The sequence below is a fragment of the Crinia signifera genome, chromosome 12 (assembly GCF_055691185.1).
Source record: "Crinia signifera chromosome 12, ASM5569118v1, whole genome shotgun sequence".
Taxonomy (NCBI): domain Eukaryota; kingdom Metazoa; phylum Chordata; class Amphibia; order Anura; family Myobatrachidae; genus Crinia; species Crinia signifera.
In genome coordinates this window covers 70471072-70493391 of record NC_139228.1, presented here as the reverse complement: position 1 = coordinate 70493391, position 22320 = coordinate 70471072, and the positions used below count along the sequence as shown (strand labels likewise).

Sequence of the window (22320 nt, the reverse complement as noted above, 5' to 3'; positions counted from 1 at the left end):
CCTGCAGCCTAACCCAAAGCTCCCCTCCCGCAGCCTAACCCAACTACCCCTCCCGCAGCCTGACCCTTACCTCCCCTCCCGCAGCCTAACCCAACCTCCTCTCCTGCAGTCTAATCCTAACCTCCCCTCCTGCAGCCTAACCCTAACCTCCCCCTCCCGCAGCCTAACCCAACTACCCCTCCCGCAGCCTAACCCAACCTCCCCTCCTGCAGTCTAATTCTAACCTCCCCTCCCGCAGCCTAACACAACCTCCCCTCCTGCAGTCTAATCCTAACCTCCCTTCCCACAGCCTAACCCTAACCTCCCCTCCTACAGCCTAACCCTAGCCTCCCCTCCTGAAGCCTAATCCTAACCTCTCTTCCTGAAGCCAAACCCTTACCACCCCTCCCGCAGCCTAACCCTTCTCTCCCCTTCAGCAGCCTAACCCAACCTCACCTCCCACAGCCTAACCCTTACCGCCCCTCCCGCAGCCTAACCATAACCTCCCCTCCCGCAGCCTAACCCTTCTCTCCCCTCCCACAGCCTAACTCTTACCTCCCCTCCCGCAGCCTAACCCTTACCTCCCCTCCCACAGCCTAACCCTTCACTCCCCTCCTGCAGCCTAACCCTTCACTCCCCTCCTGCAGCCTAACCCCCAACCTCCCCTCCCGCAGCCTAACCATTACCTCACCTCCCGCAGCCTAACCCCAACCTCCCCTCCCGCTGCCTAACCCTTCTCTCTTCTTCTGCACCCCAACCCTAACCTCCTCTCCCACAGGATAACCAAACCTCCCCTCCCACAGCCTAACCCAACCTCCCCTCCCACAGCCTAACCCTTACCTCCCCTCCTGCAGCGTTACCCTTCTCTCCCATTCTGCAGCCTAACCCTAAACTTCCCGTTCCACAGCCTAACCCTAACCTCCCCTCCCGCAGCCTAACCCCAACCTCCCCTCCTGCAGCCTAACCCTTACCTCCCCTCCCACAGCCTAACCCTTCTCTCACCTTCTGCAGCCTAACCCTAACCTCCTCTCCCACAGCCTAACCATTAACTCCCCTTCCACAGCCTAACCCAACCTCCCCTCCCACAGCCTAACCCTTACCTCCCCTCCTGCAGCCTAACCCTTCTCACCCCTTCCGCAGCCTAACCCTTACCTCCCCTCCTGCAGCCTAACCCCAACCTCCCCTCCCGCAGCCTAACCCTTCTCTCACCTTCTGCAGCCTGACCCTTACCTCCCCGCCCGCACCCTAACCCCAACCTCCCCTCCCGCAGCCTAACCCCAACCTCCCCCTTCCACAGTGGGGGGGGTTTCACCTTACGGTGTACACTCTGCGCTAAGGGTATACCTTTTTTGGAAATGTTTGTCGAGGTTATATAACTCCTATATTTATACAATCACCACTATTAGTTTCTCTTTGAAAGAATAATGATTTTTATTTAAATGTACATGCGTATTATAATAAAAACACAACACACAATATAATGGGTGGTTTTAAAAGGCATTAATTGCCTAAATAAAATAATATAAAAAATTCATGTAAAAAAAACATGCACATATAGATTATCTATGCATATGTGGGCTCTAGTACCGGTATACACATACAGAGGGGTATACAAACTGGGAGACACACTGGGGGTAATTGTCCTCAGAAATTGGTCCAATTCATATATGGGCAATAATATGATATAACAAGTCTCCGTTTCTGGTCAAGAGGATACTAACAGGAGTCTGCCGGCAGACACTTCCACGTTACCTTCACCCCACCGGAGAATCAGGTATCAAGCTTTAGTGGATAATCCACTCTAAACGGAGACTTGTTATATCATATTATTGCCCATATATGAATTTAGACCAATTCCTGAGGACAATTACCCCCAGTGTGTCTCCCAGTTTGTATACCCCTCTGTATGTGTATACCGGTACTAGAGCCCACATATGCATAGATAATCTATATGTGCATGTTTTTTTTTACATGAATTTTTTATATTATTTTATTTAGGCAATTAATGCCTTTTAAAACCACCCATTATATTGTGTGTTGTGTTTTTATTATAATACGCATGTACATTTAAATAAAAATCATTATTCTTTCAAAGAGAAACTAATAGTGGTGATTGTATAAATATAGGAGTTATATAACCTCGACAAACATTTCCAAAAAAGGTATACCCTTAGCGCAGAGTGTACACCGTAAGGTGAAACCCCCCCCACAGACCAACTAGAGGTATTGGTAGTATACCTCCACACTCATTGCAGCAGGGTTATCATATATAGTCCACGGCGCAACTCCTCCCGAAAAACCCACCCTTATATACTCCCCCTTCCACAGCCTAACCCTTCTCACCCCTTCCGCAGCCTAACCCTTACCTCCCCTCCTGCAGCCTAACCCCAACCTCCCCTCCCGCACCCTAACCCCAACCTCCCCTCCCGCAGCCTAACCCCAACCTCCCCTCCCGCAGCCTAACCCTTACCTCCCTCCTGCAGCCTAACCCTTCTCTCACCTTCTACACCATAACCCTAACTTCCTCTCCCAGAGCCTAACCAAACCTCCCTTACCACAGCCTAACCCTTAACTCCCATTCTGCAGCCTAACCCTTACCTCCCCTCCCGCAGCCTAACCATTCTCTCTTCTTCCACAGCCTAGCCCAACCTCACCTCCCGCAGCCTAACCCTAACCTTCCCTTACACAGCCTAACCCCAACCTCCCCTCCCCGCAACCTAACCCAACCTCCCCTCCCGCAGCCTAACCCTTAACTCCCATTCTGCAGCCTAACCCTTACCTCCCCTCCCACAGCCTAACCCCCAACCTCCCCTCCCGCAGCCTAGCCCTTACCTCACCTCCCGCAGCCTAACCCCAACCTCCCCTCCCGCTGCCTAACCCTTCTCTCTTCTTCTGCACCCCAATCCTAACCTCCTCTCCCACAGGATAACCAAACCTCCCCTCCCACATCCTAACCCAACCTCTCCTCCCACAGCCTAACCCTTACCTCCCCTCCTGCAGCCTTACCCTTCTCTCCCATTCTGCAGCCTAACCCTCACCTCCCCTCCTGCAGCCTAACCCTAACCTTCCCGTTCCACAGCCTAACCCTAACCTCCCCTCCCGCAGCCTAACCCCAACCTCCCCTCCCGCAGCCTAACCCTTACCTCCCCTCCCGCAGCCTAACCCTTCTCTCACCTTCTGCAGCCTAACCCTAACCTCCTCTCCCACAGCCTAACCATTAACTACCCTTCCACAGCCTAACCCAACCTCCCCTCCCACAGCCTAACCCTTACCTCCCCTCCTGCAGCCTAACCCTTCTCACCCCTTCCGCAGCCTAACCCTTACCTCCCCTCCTGCAGCCTAACCCCAACCTCCCCTCCCGCAGCCTAACCCTTCTCTCACCTTCTGCAGCCTGACCCTTACCTCCCCTCCCGCACCCTAACCCCAACCTCCCCTCCCGCAGCCTAACCCCAACCTCCCCCTTCCACAGCCTAACCCTTCTCACCCCTTCCGCAGCCTAACCCTTACCTCCCCTCCTGCAGCCTAACCCCAACCTCCCCTCCCGCACCCTAACCCCAACCTCCCCTCCCGCAGCCTAACCCCAACCTCCCCTCCCGCAGCCTAACCCTTACCTCCCTCCTGCAGCCTAACCCTTCTCTCCCCTTCTACACCATAACCCTAACCTCCTCTCCCACAGCCTAACCAAACCTCCCTTACCACAGCCTAACCCTTAACTCCCATTCTGCAGCCTAACCCTTACCTCCCCTCCCGCAGCCTAACCATTCTCTCTTCTTCCACAGCCTAGCCCAACCTCACCTCCCGCAGCCTAACCCTAACCTTCCCCTTACACAGCCTAACCCCAACCTCCCCTCCCCGCAACCTAACCCAACCTCCCCTCCCGCAGCCTAACCCTTAACTCCCATTCTGCAGCCTAACCCTTACCTCCCCTTCCGCAGCCTAACCCTTACCTCCCCTCCCGCAGCCTAACCCTAACCTTCCCCTTACACAGCCTAACCCTTACCTCCCCTTCCGCAGCCTAACCATTCTCTCTTCTTCCACAGCCTAGCCCAACCTCACGTCCCGCAGCCTAACCCTAACCTTCCCCTTACACAGCCTAACCCCAACCTCCCCTCCCGCAGCCTTCCCCTTACCTCCCCTCCTGCAGCCTAACCCTTCTCTCACCTTCTACACCATAACCCTAACCTCCTCTCCCACAACCTAACCCAACCTCCCCTCCCACAGCCTAACCCTTACCTTCCCTCCTGCAGCCTAACCCTTCTCTCCCATTCTGCAGCCTAACCCTTCTCTCCCATTCTGCAGCCTAACCCTAACCTTCCCGTTCCACAGCCTAACCCCAACCTCCTCTCCCGCAGCCTAACCCTTACCTCCCCTCCCGCAGCCTAACCCTAACCTTCCCATTCCACAGCCTAACCCCAACCTCCCCTCCCGCAGCCTAACCCTTCACTCCCCTCCCGCAGCCTAACCCCCAACCTCCCCTCCCGCAGCCTAGCCCTTACCTCACCTCCCGCAGCCTAACCCCAACCTCCCCTCCCGCTGCCTAATCCTTCTCTCTTCTTCTGCACCCCAATCCTAACCTCCTCTCCCACAGGATAACCAAACCTCCCCTCCCACAGCCTAACCCAACCTCTCCTCCCACAGCCTAACCCTTACCTCCGCTCCTGCAGCCTTACCCTTCTCTCCCATTCTGCAGCCTAACCCTCACCTCCCCTCCTGCAGCCTAACCCTAACCTTCCCGTTCCACAGCCTAACCCTAACCTCCCCTCCCGCAGCCTAACCCCAACCTCCCCTCCCGCAGCCTAACCCTTACCTCCCCTCCCGCAGCCTAACCCTTCTCTCACCTTCTGCAGCCTAACCCTAACCTCCTCTCCCACAGCCTAACCATTAACTCCCCTTCCACAGCCTAACCCAACCTCCCCTCCCACAGCCTAACCCTTACCTCCCCTCCTGCAGCCTAACCCTTCTCACCCCTTCCGCAGCCTAACCCTTACCTCCCCTCCTGCAGCCTAACCCCAACCTCCCCTCCCGCAGCCTAACCCTTCTCTCACCTTCTGCAGCCTGACCCTTACCTCCCCTCCCGCACCCTAACCCCAACCTCCCCTCCCGCAGCCTAACCCCAACCTCCCCCTTCCACAGCCTAACCCTTCTCACCCCTTCCGCAGCCTAACCCTTACCTCCCCTCCTGCAGCCTAACCCCAACCTCCCCTCCCGCACCCTAACCCCAACCTCCCCTCCCGCAGCCTAACCCCAACCTCCCCTCCCGCAGCCTAACCCTTACCTCCCTCCTGCAGCCTAACCCTTCTCTCCCCTTCTACACCATAACCCTAACCTCCTCTCCCACAGCCTAACCAAACCTCCCTTACCACAGCCTAACCCTTAACTCCCATTCTGCAGCCTAACCCTTACCTCCCCTCCCGCAGCCTAACCATTCTCTCTTCTTCCACAGCCTAGCCCAACCTCACCTCCCGCAGCCTAACCTTCCCCTTACACAGCCTAACCCCAACCTCCCCTCCCCGCAACCTAACCCAACCTCCCCTCCCGCAGCCTAACCCTTAACTCCCATTCTGCAGCCTAACCCTTACCTCCCCTTCCGCAGCCTAACCCTTACCTCCCCTCCCGCAGCCTAACCCTAACCTTCCCCTTACACAGCCTAACCCTTACCTCCCCTTCCGCAGCCTAACCATTCTCTCTTCTTCCACAGCCTAGCCCAACCTCACGTCCCGCAGCCTAACCCTAACCTTCCCCTTACACAGCCTAACCCCAACCTCCCCTCCCGCAGCCTTCCCCTTACCTCCCCTCCTGCAGCCTAACCCTTCTCTCACCTTCTACACCATAACCCTAACCTCCTCTCCCACAACCTAACCCAACCTCCCCTCCCACAGCCTAACCCTTACCTTCCCTCCTGCAGCCTAACCCTTCTCTCCCATTCTGCAGCCTAACCCTTCTCTCCCATTCTGCAGCCTAACCCTAACCTTCCCGTTCCACAGCCTAACCCCAACCTCCTCTCCCGCAGCCTAACCCTTACCTCCCCTCCCGCAGCCTAACCTTCCCATTCCACAGCCTAACCCCAACCTCCCCTCCCGCAGCCTAACCCTTACCTCCCCTCCCGCAGCCTAACCCTTCTCTCACCTTCTGAACCCCAACCCTATCCTCTCCCACAGCCTAACCCTACCTCCCCTCCTGCAGCCTAACCATTAACTCCCCTCCTGCAGCCTAACCCTTCTCACCCCTTCCGCAGCCTAACCCTTACCTCCCCTCCTGCACCCTAACCCCAACCTCCCCTCCCACAGCCTAACCCCAACCTCCCCCTTCCACAGCCTAACCCTAATCTCCCCTCCTGCAGCCTAACCCTTCTCACCCCTTCCGCAGCCTAACCCTTACCTCCCCTTCTGCAGCCTAACCCCAACCTCCCCTCCCGCAGCCTAACCCTTACCTCCCCTCCCGCCTTCTCTCACCTTCTACACCATAACCCTAACCTCCTCTCCCACAGCCTAACCAAACCTCCCTTCCCACAGCCTAACCCAACCTCCCCTTCCGCAGCCTAACCCTTACCTCCCCTTTCACAGCCTTACCCTTCTCTCCGCTTCTGCAATCTAGCCCAACCTCACCTCCAGCTGCCTAACCCTAACCTTCCCCTTACACAGCCTAACCCTTACTACCCCTTCTGCAGCCTAACCCTTACCTCTCCTCCCGCAGCCTAAACCTTCTCTCTTCTTCCACAGCCTAGCCCAACCTCACCTCCCGCAGCCTAACCCTAACCTTCCCCTTCCACAGCCTAACCCTTACCTCCACTCCTGCAGCCTTACCCTAGCCTTCACCTGCTGGCCGATGTAGAAATTTGGTATTTCACACATTGACATTTTGACAGTATCGACATCATAATTGTTGACATTACGATTCTGACATTTCATTGCATCCCAGTTGGAGTAGTCAATACCAATTATTGCCCTTTCCTGATGTTATACTTCTTTGATTGGCAGCGAATCTCATCCTCAAGCTCTTACCCGCTAGTGGTGGAGAACTCCACGACATTCGAGCCCCTCGGCAAGTGTGACCCAGAAGTCACAGGGATCAGGCCTGCTCCTATTGTTGTAATGGAATGCATTGGATACTGTCCAGCTGCAGGTCAGAAGTGATTGGTGCGTTCCAATTGTAACTTGGCCAATGTCAACGCAACCCAGAGAATACAAAGTGAAGTGTAATAAACACAGTATCGATGTCCACTCACTCTCACCAGTAATTGAATATAATGCTACTGTAAAATGAGTAGAATTGTATTAGGAGAACCCAAAAACTTTACTTTAAGGAAAGGTATTGTAATACTGTGGTATAATGCTGTGTACATTAATGTGAGATATCTGCTTACCCCACTGAAGGTATATATTTACCGAGTGTCGTATACGGTGCAGATTGTTTACTGAATGAAGTCATCTTCAGACTTGTACGCAGTAATTAAACTTGTCTCTGGGGTTTGATCTGTAGCGTGGTACAATGTACTGTACTCTGTGTCAGTCTGAGCAGGAGTATCTGTGTGACTCAGCCTGTAATTTAGCCCAGCACACAGGAATGTGCCTGAACTTAACTTGGATACAGTCATCTGTACTATTTACTTTCCCTGGGAAGTTGGAACAGGTTCACTAACTTTAGGGAATCAGTTCTTCACCTCAAGGTGCCATATTTTTGTGAAAACTCATCCCACATTTAGGATGAAGTTTTTGCCTGGTTCGGGTCTTCCCGCGGTTCGGAATTCAGATTTTCAATTTGAACTTCAGGTTTTAAATTGCCAAAATGACATGATTGTAGCTGTTTTTACTGGTTTTTCTATCAAATTTTTTATTTTCTAAAAATAGATTTTTAACCGAACCAAATAACGAATCCAAACCAAAACACGGTGATGAATTAGAAACAAAAATATGGGCGTCTGTGTGCGTCTCTGCTAAAAACTCGCCTGGGGAGCCGGTCGCATTGTTAATTGTGGTTACTGACTGTACCCTGACAAGCAGGAGATCACGCTTACAACAGTCTGTAAGAAAAATCTGTGCTCAGACATCACAGCAGCACAAAGTATTTCAGGACGTTTGCCCGTTGTTACAAGCATTACATGTTAACTAAAAGTAGTGACCAGGGATCTTCATTGATGGTTGCCATTGGTGATAACCATTGCTGGTACATAAACCATCCATGGCAGGGATGGTCCTGTGAATCTGTAGAATGTGTCGGTTTGGAATGAATGCAGAGGTACGCGGTCCCTGCGTCGACAATGTCGGAGGTCAATAGGTCAATCACTAACAGTCAACAGTGACTAGGTCGACACCTTAATAGGTTGCCATTTACAGAAGGTTGACATAAACTTAATTTTGACATGGGCATGGTTGACACCTACAAGGTCGACATGCGGTTTTTAAAATTTTTTGGGTGAAGACCGACTTGGTTCATTCTTAACTATCCAAGAGGGCATAGAGTGAGAATTTAACAGCGTGCAGAGCGCAGCAAGGGGATGTAGTACACTTATATGGTGTTCATGTCGACATATGTCAACACAGACACAAAGACCGTAAAAACCGCTTGTGGGTGTCAACCATGCCCAAGTCGACCTTAAGCTTGTGTCAACATGAACTATTGGTAGATCTTGAAGACCGGTTTGGCCATTGCCGGTCTGTGCCACTTGATGACCACCGCTGACAGAGCCCCGGGCCAATAAAAGAAGGGGGCGGGGCCTAGTGGAGCTACAGAGGGCGGAGCGAAGCCTTATGTCAGTAAAAATATTTGGTTCTGCTTAGCCATAGATTGCAGAGAACTATAAGCAAAACCATCAATGACAATTAGTAAGCTATCAATGTTCGGCAACTATCGATGGCCATCCTTGCTTGCGATATGCTGCTCCTGCCATGATGATGAAACAAGGGGCCTTATTTTGGTTCACTCTTAGAGGCAAATTCATTCTCAAATGGACAAAACCATGTGCACTGCAGGTGGGGCAGATGTAACATGTGCAGGGAGAGTTAAGGTGCCCATACACTGCCTGCGATGTCTCGCAGCAGTGTACGGACACCGACAGCCTGCGAGCTGCCGGGACCTTCCCAGGAGGAACGGGTGATCGGACGGCCTGCCGGCCTGAACACCTGGTCGGGTCCGATGCGCACAGGACCATGCATCGGACCCGCCGGCATGTCAGGGAGGAACGATTTGGTCCAATTTAACGGGCCGATTGGTCGCAATCGGCTGAAATTGGACCAAATCATCTCAGTGTATGGGGGCCTTTAGATTTGGGTGGGGTTTTTCTTCAAAGTGAGATCTATATTGCAGTCAGTATTTTCCCTGCACAGAAACAAAATAACTCACCCAAATCTAATTCTCTGTGCACATGTTACATCTGCCCCACCTGCAGTGCACATGATTTTGTATATTTGAGAAGGAATTTGCCTCTAAGAGTGAACCAGAATAAGGCCCAAGATTTCTCGGTCATGTAAAACGGGTAACTCTTAAGTAGTTCACCCATCCTAGTAGTAATTATCAGGGTTTATTTAAATGTAACAATGCAACATGGGGCGAATATGCTTCATAAATTATTCCGTTTATTTCCCGGTCTATTTTAAGTCCGTGTGGTACTTATGTAGTAACTGGGCTGCCGATTTTGAAATCGGGTCCATCGCATCGCATCGCACCCGACCATATCGCATGCGATGCGATGCGATGCGATGGACCCGATTTTTCCATAGGATTCAATGTTAAAATGGACTGAGTCCATTTTAACATGGAATTCAATGGGAAAAGGGGTCCTTTTCATACCCCTACTATCCAAGTGGGCATGGAGTTGGATATAAACCTGTGGCGAGCGTAGCGAGCCACCGAGCCCGAAGCGTGGCGAGCGTAGCGAGCCCCGCGAGGGGACACAGAATACCGTCCCCTCGCGGGGCTCGCTTCGCTCGCCACGCTTCGGGCTCGGTGGCTCGCTACGCTCGCCACAGGTTTATATCCAACTCCATGCCCACTTGGATAGTAGGGGTATGAAAAGGACCCCTTTTCCCATTGAATTCCATGTTAAAATGGACTCAGTCCATTTTAACATTGAATCCTATGGAAAAATCGGGTCATCGCATCGCATCGCATCGCATGGTCGTATGCGATGCGATGCGATATCGCATCGCATCGCATCTGATTGTATGCCTTAACTTAAGGCATACAATCAAAAAATCGGCAGCCCAGATACTACATAAGTACCGTCCGTGTAGACATAACATATAGATGTGTTTAGTCAGCAGCTGGTTATGTCCTGTGGCAGTGAGAGAGTTACTATAGGCCTGTTCCAGGGTTGTCCCAATTGCACTAATTACTTGTTACATAACAGACGAGTTTCTGTGCCAGTGAGATTGTGCCTTTTATAGACTGGAGGATCCTGGGAGCTGTTCTGGTTTATTCATGTGTAGTTATGCACCAGGAAGCCAATGCAGGGGCTCTCTCACCTTCCTCTGATTATTACAGTAATCCTGGCACACAAACACTGCGGCCGGTGTTAACAGCACATGGTAACTGGCTTGTGTACATACACTATTATGCATCACAGGGTGTGGGTGTCCTGAATGCAGGCACACATAATGTGACAAGGGCAGGGTTCTGTAGCTGTGCATTAATGTACAGCAGTTTAGATACGCACAGCGAGGAGCACACCTTCATTCCAGGCAGACTGTTTCTCTGGAAAGCAGCCGTCAGACTGAGGAGCTCTCTGCCGGGCAATGGAGTACAAGAAAGGCCGCTGGGGTAGGAAGTGTTTTATTCTCTATATCTGTTCTCTTGACATCTAAAAGTGGCTCTTATGCTGAGCATTATGGGAGTTCTAATTCAGCCACAACACTGCATGGTCCATATGTTGTGAGCACAGTGGACAGCAGCACTGGTGCTTTAGGTTCAGTTCTGACAATGCTGCTATGTGTGGAGTTTATATGTGACGCCTGTGTTTATGTGGCTTTCGTCGGAGCGCTTTAGGCCTTTTCCCACACTCCAAAGGCAGAGTGCTAGGTTAGCTGGTTTCTGACAAATCTGATGTTGGGTACACACCGGAAGGATTTGGCCTCCATTCCGTCAATTTCGATGCATTTTGGACCGGTCGTATGTAAATTGGGCATGTTTTAAATATGATTTCAATCCGATGCGCTTCACCGCTGGTCGTTTTGGAGATCCTAAGTGCTGCAGTCAGGATTTGTTAATGATCCCTTCAATTGGATACAGATCATGATTGAATCGTGGCGTGTATTCTGGTTCACTCGCAAAGGCAAAAACCTTCTCAAATGGACAAAACCATGGCCCTTATTCTAGTTGACTCGGACTGATGCGTATTTCGGACAGAAACCGAGTGTTCTTAGCCCCGCCTACCGTACGGATCGCTCACACCGTCCGAATGCGGTAAGATGCCGAACGGACCGCGAGTGGATTTTTCATGTGAACACCTCCTCCATCTGGGGAACCTCCCCCATCATTCGATGGACGCCGACCATCAAATGATGGACCCAGTGGTCAGGCAGCACTGAGTGCTCCAGACCACTCGGACATTTCTCCGTGCAAAAGCAGGGATATGGGCGGGCAGCTGACATCCGGCTATGTCAGATGTCCGCCCCCCACACGTGTGTCACGGGTGAATTACCATACGTACACCCAGCGTTTTCATGGGAACACCCATGAAACGTGGGGCGTACACATATGGTAATGAGCCCAAACAGCCCTTCACTCCCCTCTCCACCCCCTGCTCGGATTGTTCCAATCGATCGTTTTCTGTACAGAATTCACGCCGTATTCAGACATGCACGGCGTTCGCACATGCGCAGATACGCCTCTGCACATGCGCAAACACCAACCATCGGCCGTCCGTCCGCACTCGGAGCCATCCGACTCAATCAGAATAAGGGCCCATGTGCGCTGCAGGGGGGCAGATGTAACATGAGCAGAGAGAATTAGATTTGGGTGAGTTATTTTGTTTCTGTGCAGGGTAAATACTGGCTGCTGTATTTGTACACTGCAATATAAATCTCACTTTGAAGTAAAACCTCACCCAAATCTAATTCTTTCTGCACATGTTACATCTACCCCACCTGCAGTGCACATGGTTTTGTCCATTTGAGAAGGAATTTGCCTATGTGAGTGAACCAGAATAAGGGCCTGTGTGCAAATCGTGGTGTGTACCTAGCATTACAGTTATTTGGGGGGTTATTTCCGACCGGATCGCTGGGCTGCTAATTTGTAGAGCTCTGCAATCAGATAGCGGCCGCCCCGCCAGAGTGACATCCCGCCCTGTACAAGGTCGCGAAAATATTACAGCACTGCAATAAGCTGGAACTCTGTCAGCAGCCGCTCACCATAGAAGGATTGTTCCATGTGTGTGTAGCCCAGGACCTTCTCTGTGACTGGATCAGGGGCCCGGAGATGAGATCACACGCCCTTGCTGCAAACGCCAGGTCGCTCCTGCATTTTCCCTGACACTCCCAGAAACCGTCCTGTTACCACCCCCAAACGCTGGCTTCCTGTCAATCACCTGGCGCGCAGCGAACGATTAAATAAACGCTGGATTTTATCGCAGGATGGTATATCGCTGCGTACTGCGAGCTGCATGTGTGCGCAGTTTATCAATTATCACCTAGCCTGCGAAATCACAGCAGTGCGATCAGGTCTGAATAGCCCCCATTGTTGTGTGTGTGTAGTGGGAAATATAGGGGCCCGATTCACACCTGCGCGCTAGGATGCATATATTTGGAGCCTAATGAGCAGGTTAACATCACCCCGGCGCCGAGTGGCAATCAACATGCGACCGTCCCGGTGGGTGAGAATCTCGCCGAAGCCACATGCACATTAGCAGTCTCCCACCATCAGAGAAATCTGAATTCAGACTTTAGCGAGCAGCTCTGAATCGGCCCCATAGAGTGTAATGTGGGGTACACACCAGGACGATATGGCCCAAAACGAGTCAATTTAGAAACAATCTTGACCGATTGTTTGTCATTTGTCCATGTTTTGGGCCATTTCAGTGTACTTTTGATGCGATCCCGATCCGATGCGCGGCCCCACGGGTCGGTCTTTTCTGAGATCCTACCGGCTGCAGGTAGGATCTCAGAAACGACCATTGCAGTGGGTGGGGGTCGTGATCGGATCGCGATCACATCAGCGGCGTGTCGGCGGCGCTGTCAGCTCACGAGCACCATCGTCCTGGTGTGTACCGGTCATTAGCTCCACGCCGGCAGGGGCTGCTGTAAAATATTCTCTGTAAGACGCTGCGGAATAAGTGTTCTATAATATAACTTAACTGAATAATGCAAGTCCACGGATCTCCTCCCACGGCATAGTAGGAATCTAGTGTAATGTTATCTTTCTTCCTCAGTGCTTGTGTTGTCGGTTGGCACGGTGTGTGCGCAGGGCGTAATAGTGTGTTACAGGTAGGCGCAGCACACCCAGTAACTATGACCCTTCCATGCATGAACAAAAGAGGGACAATACTCACATGGCATGCTGAGAGTAAGTACACAGTCCCTGCCCAGTTCCTGCACATACCCCCCCTCCCCCCTGCCCTGCCCGCATTCTAGCCGCGCTTCATTGAGTTGGATGCAATGACCGTAGTAAGAACGCCACCAAATACAGTAGTACCACGTCTAATAACAGCCAGAAGTGTGTTGTTGTTACGGGTGAAAGTGGCCATTGCTTGAGAAACAAATGTACAATCATGAATGAGGTGTGTGTCTTGGCTTTGTGCGGGGAGGGCCTGATGCGGGATGAAAACAACTTGGTTGCAGATTGTCCCGCTTTGCAGATATGGAAATATTGATCTGTTTACTAACAGCAGCAAATTCTGTTGCGCTTTCCAATGGGAAACTGTGATGACACAAACTGAGTCGTCACAGCCGTTCAAAAAGGTAGGAGGGCCCTGCTCGCCAACTTACAATCTATAGGAGATATGCTGGGGTGAATTGAAGGGTTTAGACCTCATGAATATTGTAACCTGCATGGGTCCCTTGGGGTAATTTCAGTGGCAAAAAAATAGCCCCGCAGGGGAGGCGCTGAGTTGTGTGGGCACCGGGGCTCTGCGGGGCTATGGATACGCAGCACTTCAGGACCACCCTGCCTTACCCCTCAAATGTGCCGCCAGGACCAGCAAAGCTCCTTGTACAATATGCCGGTGCCGCCGCTGGGACCCACAAAGCTCCTTTCCTATAGTATCGGCACTCCTCCTGGCTGCTGGTAATAAAAGTGACCATCACAAAATGGCTGCCCCCCTTACAACAGACACTTTTTGAGGATGCTAGAGGAGGCGGCGCTCGCCACGCTTCGAGTCATTTTGGAGTTTTGCTCTGGCTTTTCCCCTTCCGCTCCCAAGCCTGTGTCCTGCGGCTGACAACTGTGGCTTGATTGGTGTCTTGAGATGCCAATTAAAACATGTCGGTGACTGTTTCAAAGGGAGGTCAAATTAAATGATGCGGCGAGAGGACAGAGGTGAATCACCTATAATGACTTTGTTGAGCTTATTATAGCTAGCACTCAAGTGACATTATTATGTATTGTGACATTTTCCATTGTATTATATGGTATGCCACTGGTGCAGTTAACACACTGCTAGTGAGGACGCCGGTATCCTGACTTGTCAAAATCCTGGTGCCGGTATCCTGACTTGTGGGTAGAACACCAGCGCCAGATTACCGAAATCGCTTTCAATGCCAAAACCGGAATCCCGACTGTCAGCATCCTGATTGCCAGGACGTGTTAGGCCGCAGGAAGGTGGTCAGGGCTAGGTTTAGGCAGTAGGTAGTGAGCTAGGTTTAGGATGCGGTGGTGGTGGGGGGGATGTAGGCTGCAGGGGGTGGGTACAGCTAGGTTTAGGCAGTAGGTAGTGAGCTAGGTTTAGGATACGGTGGTGGGGGTGGGGTTAGGCTGCAGGGGGTGGGTACAGCTAGGTTTAGGCAGTAGGTAGTGAGCTAGGTTTAGGATACGGTGGTGGGGGTAGGCTGCAGGGGGTGGGCACAGCTAGATTTAGGCAGTAGGAAGTGGGCTAGGTTTAGGATGTGGGGGTGGGCACAGCTAGGTTTAGGCAGTAGGTAGTGGGCTAGGTTAGGGTGCAGTGGTGGGGGTGGGGTTAGGCTGCAGGGGGGTGGGCACAGCTAGGTTTAGGCAGTAGGTAGTGGGCTAGGTTTAGGATGCGGCGGTGGGGGTGGGGTTTAGGCTGCAGGGGGTGGGCACAGCTAGGTTTAGGCAGTAGGTAGTGGGCTAGGTTAGGGTGCAGTAGTGGGGGTGGGGCTTGGTTGCAGGAGAGTGGGCACAGCTAGGTTTAGGCAGTAGGTAGTGGGCTCGGTTTATGGTGCGGTGGTGGGGTTAGGCTGCAGGGGGTTGGCAGAGCTAGGTTTAGGGTGGGGGTGGGGTTAGGCTGCTGGGGGTGTGCACAGCTAGGTTTAGGCAGTAGGTAGTAGGCTAGGTTTAGGGTACAGCGGTAGGGGTGGGGTTAGGCTATAAGGGGGGAACAAGGCTATGTTTAGGCAGTAGGTAGTGGGCTATGATTAGGGTGCGGTGGTGGGGGTGGGGTTAGGCTGCAGGGGGTGGGCACAGCTAGGTTTAGGCAGTAGGTAGTGGGCTAGGTTTAGGGTACAGCGGTAGGGGTGGGGTTAGGCTATGGGGGGGAGCAAGGCTAGGTTTAGGCAGTAGGTAGTGGGCTATGATTAGGGTGCGGTGGTGGTGGTGGGGTTAGGCTGCCGGGGTGGGTTAGCACGGCTAGGTTTAGGCAGTAGGTAGCGGGCTGGGTTTAGGTTGTAGGGTGGGGTTGGGCTACAGGGGGTGGGCAGGGTTAGGTTTAGGCAGTATTGGTGGGTTTGAGTTAGGCCGTCAGGAGAGAGGGTTGATCCATGCCGATAAGTCCCAAATGTGTATTTTTGTAGGCAATCCTGACATGGAATCGGTACATGTGTCAGACCAGACTTAGGTCTACAGTCATTAGGTCGACCCCGGAAGGTCGATTGGCCCCAAGGTCGACAGGGTTAAATGTCGACATGGGTTAAGGTCGACATGGGTTTAGGTCGACAGCCATTAGGTCGACATGAGTTTTTCACTGTTGTTTTTTTTTAGCCGGATGTCGACACAGTCGACATGGACACAATTGGAGTTGAATCGCAGCCCCTCGCATCGCACGCTTCGCTCGCAATGCTTCGGGCACGGTGCCTCGCTACGCTCGGCACACTATTTTATTCTCCCATGAAATACCGCCTGTCGGCACATGTTGGCTCAAAAAACAGTGAATAACTCATGTCGACCTAATGACTGTCGACCTAAACCCATGTCGACCTTGGCCCATGTCGACCATAAGTCATGTCGTAACCCTGTCGACCTTGGGGCCAGTCGACCTTCAGGGGTCGACCTAATGGCTGTCGACCTAAGTGTGGTCTGACAGATGACCGTTTCCCCCTGACATATACCCTCTAGCCACTAGCTGGGAGTTTTTAAGGGTTATGGTATAAAGGGTCAACATTCACATATGGTATACAAATGGTCGACATTCACAAGATCAGCATAAACAACAGGTTGACATGGAAATTGTCGACACATGACACTGTTGACAAATCAGTTTTTTCATGTTTTTTTTTTGCAGATTTCATCATATGTACCCCAGAGTAGTGTACCACGTGCCCCCTCGCATGGCTCACTAAAAGTCCTAAAAGAAAGAAACAAGTTGACATTTTCACGTGTTGCACTTTTGTCTATGTCGACTTATCAAGGGGCGACCATATTGTGTGAAGCATGGCGAGTGGAGCGACACACTTATACGGTGTCCATGTCGACATAGACAAAAACAAACTAATACAAACTCATGGAGACCTTTTTTCATGTTAATCGAATGTTTTTGTCAACCTTTTGACCATGTCCACATAATACATGACAACCTTTTTTTTAAATGTGTCGACATTTTGACCGTCAGACCCGTGACCCATACCTGCTGCTAGATGGCTGGATCACAGCAGGATTGGGTATACATGACCGATCTCATCTTCCCGTGTGGTGTGATAATAGGTGATACCCGGCACATAGCGATGTCACAAGACAAACTGGTTGTTCTGCAACCAAACCCCAGACCTAATGAACTTAGGGGGTCATTCTGGATCACCACCAAACTCCAGACCTAGTGAACTTAGGGGGTCATTCTGGATCACCACCAAACCCCAGACCTAGTGAACTTTTTGGGTTATTCTGGATCACCACCAAACCCCAGACCTAGTGAACTGAGGGGGTCATTCTGGATCACCACCAAACTCCAGACCTAGTGAATTTAGGGGGTTATTCTGGATCACCACCAAACCCCAGACCTAGTGAACTTAGGGGGTCATTCTGGATCACCACCAAACCCCAGACCTAGTGAACTTAGGGGGTTATTCTGGTCCACCAAACCCCACCTTGCGAATGTTGGCCGGCCTTCCACCCGTTCACAGCGTGTGCTCGCACGCACTGACTGCGAATGGATGTTTTCCCCTATTGCCCACTGGCCGCAATGTTGGATCGATGCATGCACCCGGCGCATGCACATTTAGAAAACATCGAGCTCGCATGCAAATTCGCATGCAAGCAAACAGACATGAATAAGGTCCTTTATGACATCACCAGCAGCTCAGACCGTTCCGCGTGCGGCCAATATTAGTGTTTACAGTAAATGTTTATTCTTCTATATCCGAGCTGCCGGGTTATATAACGACGCGTTGTCTCTCGGCGTGGAGGCTGCGCTCTGTAGCTCGGTGATTTCTCTGTATCCCAAATGTGAACATAAATAAAAAAGATTGCCTCATTGTACCGGAATATGGAATATTTCCCGTCTCTAATCTGCACTATTAATCTAGAATATTACATTTTAATCACTCTGCTCATGCGGAGACCCGGTAACTTTTTATTGGATTGTGGTACAGTCGTGTTTTCACGGAATAAAACAATAACTCTCTGCGTGGGTACGGTGCTGTGATGTCTCCTCCAAGCTGGGGGTCGCGAGATGCTCTTGGCTGCTGTACCAGGCAATAACGTGAAGGATTGCGCAGGAAGTGGCAGCAGAATTACAAGCGGTAGATGAAACGTTATTAAAATTGGAATATAAAGCAAGTTCTCAAATAAGATACAAGGGGGTAGATGTATGAAGCAGTGATAAGGGAGGAGAAGTGATAAAGTGCCTGGTACTCTATCACCAGCTAATCAGCAACTAACTGTTTCTTTTTAAACCCAGCCTGTAACTTAACAGTCAGGAGCTGATTGGCCGGTGACCAGGCACTTTATCACTTTACCTCCCTTATCACTGCTTTGTGCCGATGCCGATGTTTCTGCCCTGCGCATGCGCATATTCTCTTATTTTTTCGGCTGGGCGGGCCCTCTGAATTCCGCAGCTTTCTGACTCAGGCCCAGAGCGCGTACAAGTGTCTTAGTATCATGACCTACACCCACCCTGTGCTTGGTGCAAAGATCTGTCTGAAACCGGCGTCACATCTCCGTCCGCAGGCTTGATATAACGTTTCTCAAGGGCAGCATACAAAATGATAGGTAGCAGCTTCATACATCTCTGTCTGGCCTGCAGCAGTATGGGTCTTACTGATGGCAGCGTTCCCCGCTCGCGCTAATGGCAGGTAGCACACCTGGTGAGTCAGACAGGCTGGCTCCGCAAGATCACAGGTATGAAGTGTAAAGGGCGTCGGCTTGTCCAGAATATGTAATGATGGCTAAACATATCCCGTCTATAAATACAAACTTTAATTCACAATCCCCGGCGGATGAATCAGCAAACGATTCCCTCTGTGCTTCCCAAATGTTCTGTGGATGTAACATGCCAACGGGTAAATACATAAAACCAGACAGATGATACTGTACACATACTTACCCACCCTTCCGGAATGGCCGGGAGGGTCCCAAAAATTGGATCCTCCTCTCGGCCCACCGAAAGGGTGGGAAGTCACCCTCATTTAGTAGGGCCCTGGCACTATCCCCCGCACACCCTCCCTCTTCCGGTCAAAGACCGGCATTCATGGCTCTTTGGGGAGGGGGGCGGGGCTAAATGATGCAAATTGATTTGGTAAGAGTTAACATACCTCTTGTCTGGTACAGAAGTTTGGTCATTTAGATCCACTAGTGAGAAACAAAGAAAATACATGTGAGACAGGCTTCCCCTGGGTAAGTCACAATGCAATATCTCTGACTGAATCAGAGCCAGATTAATAGGGGGAGGGCACAGGAGACTGTACCCTGGACCCACTGGCTGGAGCAGATGACTCTCCCTCTTGTGCAGCAGCAGAATGAACAACCTGGGAGCCAAAAAGAAAATAAGCAGGACAGTGTGCAGGGCAGCCAGACATAGGTTTCATGAACTGCTGATGGATCTTCCCAACCAGAGAGAGATTGGAGGGGGGGGGGGGGGGGGGGGGGGCTAAGTGACTCGGGGACCCCCCACCCCAACATACAGCAGGCTAGATTAATAGATTAATGTCCTGTGTGTCTGTCCCAGCTGGGACGTACGAGAGAAGCTGTATATTTTAAGGTTCTTTAAGTTCTTGTTCCACTGCAAGAAAATATTATAAAGTAGCTGTCTCAAATATATGGAGTAATACCCAGTACCCTTGCACTATTAAATCATTAGTGTCAATATAATATATACTATTGCATTACATTTAAAATACATAATAAAAATATCTCCCCATCCCACCTCGGAGCACACTGCTGCACTTTCATTGTACAGCCTCATAGTGGGGGCGGGCACATACTGGCGAGATGTGGCGGGCCAGAGGAATGCCTGTTCCTGTCAGCATTTAGGGCTCTACCCTTCCATATATAAGACCCTATGGCAGCATTGCCTACTTTTAAATTCTCCTCTTCGAGAGAAGCCCAGAGAGAAGACTGTCAGCAGCACTTCTGGGGGCGGGGCCTGATGTAGATGTCAAGCCCCGCCCCCAGTACAGTATCCAGAAGGGTTGCCCACTTTTCAGTGGGGCTGAGAGGGGGGACCTGATTTTCGGGGAGCCTGCCGGCAATTCCGGGACAGTAGGCAACCCTGCCCTATGGGGCCCGTTTTAAAAGAATCACAAATACAATGCGTTCTGGGTGGAATGTACCACCAAGGATTGCATTATAATATGCAATCCTAAAGTCCGGATGTATGTCCCTGCGGTCTGCTGCGGTGGTCTGCGCTGCGGTGGTCTGCGCATGCACGGTTAGTTCTGACCCCTGGCTGACCACTCTGCCCTGCCGGCAGTACATAGGCTACAATGGGCTACCACCATCTCTGAATGGCAGTAGCCCAGGGACCGGATGCAATGCTACGCAATATGGATCACCCATCGAAACCTAAGGGGGATGCGGCCGGCGGTGGTGCAGGAGGGGTCGGAGATTCCTGCTGGGGTCCCTCCTGATACATTCGGGGGATACCTAATATTTGCAGCTAACCCCAAAAACAGATGATCTATGATAAATGGGCCCCTATTTCCGTACCAGAGGGGACACCCCTGCCCTGCGGCCATCTGAATAGGGCTCTATGAAAGGCATCAGCACTGCACAACAGCGGAGACTCTGGGCATTGTATTCCGAGTGATGTCACAGACCGTTCCAGCTCCCTGCGAATCGCTGTAGGCCAACATCCTGTAAGGAAATGAAGTCTCATTAAATAATATTAATTCACCAACTGTCAGGTCTGGGAAGAAGCTGTATCATCAGTGAGAGGGCAGACTGACTGCATCCATATCCCATCACAAATGGACATCCGGGTACTGGCCCTTATTCAGATCTGATCGCAGTACAAATTTGTTCTCAAAATGGGCAAAACCATGTGCACTGCAGGTGGGGCAGATGTAACATGTGCAGAGATGTGGGTGGGGTGTGTTGAAACTGAAATCTAAATTGCAGTGTAAAAATAATGCAGCCAGTATTTACCCTGCACAGAAACAAAATAACTCACCCAAATCTAACGCTCTCTGTATATGTTACATCCGCCCCACCTGCAGTGCACATGGTTTTGTCCATTTTGAGAACAAATTTGTACTGCGGTCAGATCTGAATAAGGGCCACTGCCCGGTCCCTTGTGCCACTGTAGTCACGGGCGTTATGATAATGAACAGGTTCTGCTTGCACGTGGCCTCTGGGTACACACACCCTTATATTATACAGGCACATAATTGTACTTGTTGCTTTTTGTGCATAGGATTTTTCATAGCATTAACAGTAATTTGAGTCTTTCATGCGAGCGTTCCAGCCCTGTTCCAGGTGTCCACTACCCTTTAATTAAAGATTTTATCCTATTCTCTCCAAGCTTCTGCATAAAGAAACATACTAGAATGATGGAGGTGTTCAATTTTACATCACGCCCGCTGATTGCCCAATAAACAACTAGAATAGGTTCTTATATTTCCGCCAGGAGGCAGGAGAAATGATTTCAATAACTAGTATAAATGCAATCTCCTTATCAGTTATGGGATATGATTTCTTTTACTTTTCTGGAATTACCTTAGTAAGACGAAGGCCCTTATGCCTTGGGTCTTACTAAGTGGCAAGTTCCGCTGCGATTTTGACGATTTATTTCTGTGTATACACAGTGCGATTTGCACTAGTGATTTTGACTTTATCGTCAAAATCGCGTGGGACGTAGTGAAAATTGCACCGTGCTATGCAGCACCCAATTCGATTTCCGATGCGCTAGCCCGCAACATTGAAATGGAACATCGGCCCGTGTGTACACCGATTCAGCCCATAGATTTAAAGCCCAAACACATCAAGGGGGAAATTTACTAAGAATACGAATACAAAAAATCGTATTCTTACTACGAATCAATACGACTGCATATGGCTGTTTCAGTCGTATGCAAAGTCATGTTCCGGAGGGGAATTTACAAAGCAGTCAAATACGACTGCTTTGTAACCCTCCGATGGTGTAATGATTCATATTAGCGGCCGTATATATGGCCGCTAATACGAATTCGTACAGGCAGCCTGCACGGATCAGTCAGATCCGTGCAGGCTGCAGAGTATAAAAAAAATAGAAAATAAATAAATAATTTTAAAAAAACAGCGTGGGGTCCCCCCCCCACAGCCGTAACCAGACCAGGCTGAAAGAGCCGGTGCGGTAATAAAAAAATATTTATTTTTCTATTTTTTTACACTGAAGCCTGCACGGATCTGACTGATCCGTGCAGGCTATGACAGGAAAATAAAGTGTATTATCCTGCTGTATTTGCTCGGCCATTCGCGGGCGTTTTACAATAATTAGCGGATGTCTTTTCATACCCCCACTATCCACATCGGCGTGGAGTTGATAGTGTGGCGAGCATAGCGAGCCCGAAGCGTGGCGAGCGGACGTGGAATACATGTTAAGTAATCCAT

General features: G+C 50.9%; 1 protein-coding gene across 5 annotated transcripts in view; it reads left to right on the top strand.

The window, feature by feature from the left end:
• The window catches only part of CLMN (calmin), a 127611-nt gene that overhangs the window by 43265 nt on the left and 62026 nt on the right, over nt 1-22320 (top strand). Inside the window, exon 1 of one of the 5 annotated variants that reach the window (XM_083165783.1) lies at nt 10490-10734. The exons of the other annotated variants lie outside the window; for them this stretch is intronic. Coding sequence (XP_083021909.1) covers nt 10710-10734 — 25 coding nt within the window. The 5' untranslated portion in view covers nt 10490-10709. Of the gene's footprint in view, nt 1-10489; nt 10735-22320 lie in introns of those variants that run through there. 5 annotated transcript variants of the gene reach the window in all.